Genomic DNA, 5,000 nt, shown 5'->3' on the forward strand with positions numbered 1-5,000 from the left:
ACACACACACAGGCCCTAGTCCATCCCTGTCACCAGGCCCCGCCCCCCTGAACAGCCAGCACACACACAATCTTATCTCCCTCCTCTTCCTCTGGTCTTTGATCATCCTTCCTCTCTGTGAGGATGAACCCTGATCTCTTTGGTGATCAGAGAGGTTTAACCCTTTCCTCTCTGACCTTGACTGTAGTGCCACCTACAGGTGACATGGATGACCTTTGACCCTATCTCCTTAGTTATGTTGGTTATGTTGTCCCTCAGGCTGCATGGCATGATGTTGTGTTTGGAGTGCCTCCTTCTCCAGGCTCAACCTTTAGGCGTCAGGGCGTCAGGCGGTCGTAGCGTCGATGTTATCTCCACACCAGAGGAGCCTCATTACGGGCGCTCGATGTAATCGTGTCCGTCAATAGCAAACGGTGAACAAGGCCGACACAATGCAAATGGAATCAATAGCACAAAGCCAAAGGCGATGAAACCGGAGCACCTGGACGCCATCCAGGAAGCTGCTGCACCTGGGAGAGCCGGCGCAGCGGAGATCAGGTATGGATCTGTGTCCTCACACTGTGTCCTTCCCTGCAGAGAAGGAGACGTTCCTGGAGCCCTTTGTGCTGAAGGACATGCTGCCCTCCTCGCTCGGGAGTTACTACCGCTACACCGGCTCTCTGACCACGCCCCCCTGCAGTAAGGTGGTGGAGTGGATCATCTTCAGCAGACCCGTCTACGTCTCCTACAGACAGGTGAGGAACACACACACATCCACACATGGGCTGATGATGACATCATGAGAGTCTCTGTCTCCACCCTGAGGACACCAGCCATCACAATGTAACTCCATGGAAACCACAGATTAGGACCATAGCAACCCACTAACAGCTAATCTGGAAACAACCAAGCTGCATTCTGATTGGTTGGGAGTGAACACACACACACACACACACACACACACACACTATTCTGGAGTTTTGTGGAAACAGAAGAAATAAAGACGTTTAAATGCGGCGTGACTCGGCGTGAAGACAGGAAGTCACAGTTTGTTTGGCACAAACCAAACTGTGACTGCTGGAGGATTTTTACATCCGGAGAATAAAAGCCAAAGAAGTGCAAAGCTTAGAGGCTGAGGAGACATGGGAGGAGACATGTGAGGAGACGTGTGAGGAGACATGGGAGGAGACATGTGAGGAGACGTGTGAGGAGACATGGGAGGAGACATGTGAGGAGACGTGTGAGGAGACATGGGAGGAGACATGTGAGGAGACGTGTGAGGAGACATGGGAGGAGACATGGGAGGAGACATGTGAGGAGACATGGGAGGAGACATGGGAGGAGACATGTGAGGAGACATGGGAGGAGACATGGGAGGAGACATGTGAGGAGACATGGGAGGGGACATGGGAGGAGACGTGTGAGGAGACGTGTGAGCAAACGTGTGGGTGCTTGTTGTGCTTGTTGTGCTCGGCGGTGCTGTTGTGCTTGTTGGCGAGGTGTTAAACAGGAAGAAGGTGTGAGACCACAGAGGAGGAGCTCAGACGTGAGTCACAGCTCTGCCTCTCAGCTGAGCGAACCACAGCTCACCACCAGGGGGCGACAGGACAGATGAGGAAGGAATTACTGGAACTGATTGATTGATAGTTTTCCAGAAAATAAGTTTTTCTGTGAACACTAAAAGGTATTTTAGAACAATTAGTAGTTACGGAGTAGATGAGGATGAGGATGATGAAGAGAGAAGATGAGGATGATGAAGAGAGTAGCTGAGGATGAGGATAATGATGAAGAGAGAAGCTGAGGATGATGAAGAGAGAAGCTGAGGAGGATGATGATGATGAAGAGAGAAGCTGAGGATGATGATGATGATGAAGAGAGAAGCTGCTGCAGAGTTTGAGAGGAAAATCTTCAGCGCTCTCCATCCTCCTCCTCCTCAGTCCAGAGGCGACTTGGCAGCTTCGTCCTCTAATGAGAGCAAATGAGTTTGTTTAAGAGCAGCAGTGGAGCGTTCCAAACGGAGATGAAGAGGAGGAGCAGAGAGATGGATGAGAGGGAGGAAGAACCATCACGCCAGCACAGCGCACTCTGTCATTCATCATCCACACACACACACACACACACACAGGTTTGGTAGTTTGGTTTGTTGCTATGGTGTTGCTAGGTGATGGCTGCAGTGTTCAGGGTGGTTGCCATGGTGTTTGCTTGTTGTAGGTGGTCCATCTGATGAAATCAACACAAACGCTGAGCTGTGTCACTCAAAGCCAGGCCCACATGAGTGACAGAAGCTCACAGATGAGTCTGGAGCTTTAACCACATTTGGAGTCTGGTTTTCCTTTGTTTCCACTGAGATGGAGGCAGGGCTCAGCGGGACGCCGCTGTCCCTCCTGCTCTGCTGCTGTGACCACCTGGTCTCTAAGCTCAAAGTTCTGTTTGAAGTTTGTATGTTTCCTGTCGTTATTCTGCGCTGATCTCCAGAGGAAACACGATGGAGGAGATGAAAGAGAGACGGAGGGAGGATCAGCCTCCGCCTTTGTTTGGGACGAGAGTTGAAGTAGGTCAGTGACGCCACGCTGCAGGCCCAAGCTCTGAGAGCCCATCCATGCTCAGACTCAACTAAAGGGGCCTTACAACACGCACATTTGGGCTTGGGTTTTTTCGTCTACCTGAATTTACAACCAACCAGGGAGGAGGAGACCAAGAGACCAGGAGACCAGGAGACCAAGAGACCAGGAGACCAATAGACCAGGAGAGCAGGAGACCAGGAGAGCAAGGACCAGAGAGCAACCAGAGAGCAATGAGGAAACGCAACAGTCTGCCGTAAACCAAACCACAGGATCAAATCAAAACACTGTCCCAAGTCCAGCTGCTTCCTGTTGGAGCAGAGAAGAGGAAGTGTGGAGACTTTCTGTCTCAATCCTGTGGACAGCAGTTTGGACAGCAGTTGTCCCGTCCCTCATCACTCCAGGTGGTCCTGGGTTTGTCCTCAGATTCTGGAAGACATCAAAGAAGAATATGACATAGGCTCCGGCTCACAACTTATCAATCAACAATCCATAGACCTGGGTATCTATGAAGACGTTTAGCTACATAAGAGTAACAGACTGAAATATAGATAGATGATCTGAGGGTTGATTGATAAGTAATGAGCCCAGTATATGACACATCTGTCAGCAACATGTTCAGGTTCATGATCTGTGTGAGGCTGCACGTGTGCACACATCGCCCAGGTGAACGCCAGATAACATCTACTGATCCTGCAAGAGGAAATTAAAGTGTCACAGCAGCAGGAAGTAGAATAAACCACAGCGCCATCTCATCTTAAAACACAAAACAGAGTAGACTGAGGATCGTGGACCTGAAGGCTCCGGCTCCACACGCCTCCTCACATGCCCCGGGTCTTGGATGCAGCAGGCAGAGCAAAGTAGCCCGTCACATACGTTACTGTATGTGATGAAGACGTCACAGGATGAAAGAGATCAACATGGGGACGCGTAGGCAGAGTTTAGAAGAGAGAGAACATGAGAGCAGATGGAACTACAGGCCAGTGTTCAGATCGCTTCCATCATGGAAGAGGAGGACAGGTGTGTGTGTGTGTGTGTGTGTGTGTGAGGTCTGCAGACTGAAACCTCAACTTTCACACACTTTTATACTTTTAGAGTAAGTATTCAGGATGATGCTAATGAGGCCGGAGCAAAGGGGGGAGGGAGGTGTAAAGGGAGGACGCTCTCCTTCAGTCCACCTAAATCAAACTCTGCTTTAGCGTGTGTGTATGTGTGTGTGTGTGTGTGTGTGTGTGTGTGTGTGTGGGCACCAGATGCCATCTGCCACAGTAAGTCTCAGTTTCCTTCCTACAACAAACTCAGACTCCCAGCAGCCCCCACTCCTCCCGGCACAAGCTGTTAGCGTGTTAGCGTGCACACAGGATCCATCTGCCGCCGCAGACAGAGCGCTGACACTTCAGTCACACGGTGGAAATCCACGTCTGCTCTGGACGTCTCGCCGCCCGGTGAGCGTTTGACAAACGGCGACACACAGGAAGAGGCCAACATCAACAGGAAGCCAAAGCAAACTGTTCACCAGCTGACGGCTCGGCTCGCTAAGCCAGACAAACTGCTTCAAAGCAGAGGGAACCCAAGAACTCAGCTTACAGCCTCAATCAGTGATTTTACTTCCTTCACATAGAGAAGACAAGCAGAGTTCAGCTGCTGAGCCTCATCATGTTCTACTGAGAGCATTCAGACAAACATGACTCAACCTGAGCTCAGCTGATGATAACAGGAAGTAGAGTTACCATAGTAACTACAGGCGGTGGGCCCAACATGTCCTCTCCATCTCCTCTTCTGTTCTCCAGCAGCTCCTCTGCTGCACAGCTCCCTTTGCTCCTCTTCTTCACACGCGGACCCTCAGACGTCTCCACTCTTCCTCTCTCAGTCCTCTCACTCTTCTTCATCTGTTGCTTTGCGTCTGTAGAGCTCTAACTTCTTCTTCTCTCCTTCAGTGCAACACAAACCAAACACTTCTGGAAACATCTGTCACTTCCAACCAGAACATCAGTCAGAGACCTCATGTCCTACGTAACCATGGAGACACAGTGTATTTATGTTCCAGATGTATGAATGACCCCCCCCCCCCCTCTCTCTCTCCAGTTGGAGGCGTTCTACTCCATCTTCACCACCGAGCAGCAGGATCACGTGAAGTCAGTGGATTATCTACGCAGTAACTTCAGGCCCATCCAGAGTTTGGATCATCGTCACGTCTACAAGTCGGCCATGAAAGACGCCTGGCTGCCCGACCTGACGGACAGCGGCGGCGGCGGAGGCGGCGGCAGCAGCGGTCCTTACGGCACAGAGTCGTCCAAAGGTACAACACAGAGAGAATGACATCAACAACACCACTGACTCATAGATGACAACCTCCAAAATAACACTTTATAAAGTAGAAGACAACAGAATCTGATCTCACATCACGACACAATGAAGGGAACTCTACGTGTTTACACAGAACAGAGTCCAGATACTTAG

General features: G+C 50.7%; 1 protein-coding gene across 1 annotated transcript in view; it reads left to right on the plus strand.

The window, feature by feature from the left end:
• LOC143013870 (receptor-type tyrosine-protein phosphatase gamma-like) overlaps nt 1-5,000 on the plus strand; it is a gene marked incomplete at its 5' end in the record, with an annotated part of 42,516 nt that overhangs the window by 19,669 nt on the left and 17,847 nt on the right. Inside the window, 2 exons of the mRNA XM_076167574.1 lie at nt 577-734; nt 4,626-4,839. Coding sequence (XP_076023689.1) covers nt 577-734; nt 4,626-4,839 — 372 coding nt within the window. The remainder of the gene's footprint in view (nt 1-576; nt 735-4,625; nt 4,840-5,000) is intronic.

This window comes from Genypterus blacodes, unplaced genomic scaffold (assembly GCF_046128005.1).
Source record: "Genypterus blacodes isolate CSIRO-AG114 ecotype Tasmania unplaced genomic scaffold, CSIRO-AGI_Gbla_v1 ptg000161l_1, whole genome shotgun sequence".
In the NCBI taxonomy this organism is placed as follows: Eukaryota; Metazoa; Chordata; class Actinopteri; order Ophidiiformes; family Ophidiidae; genus Genypterus; species Genypterus blacodes.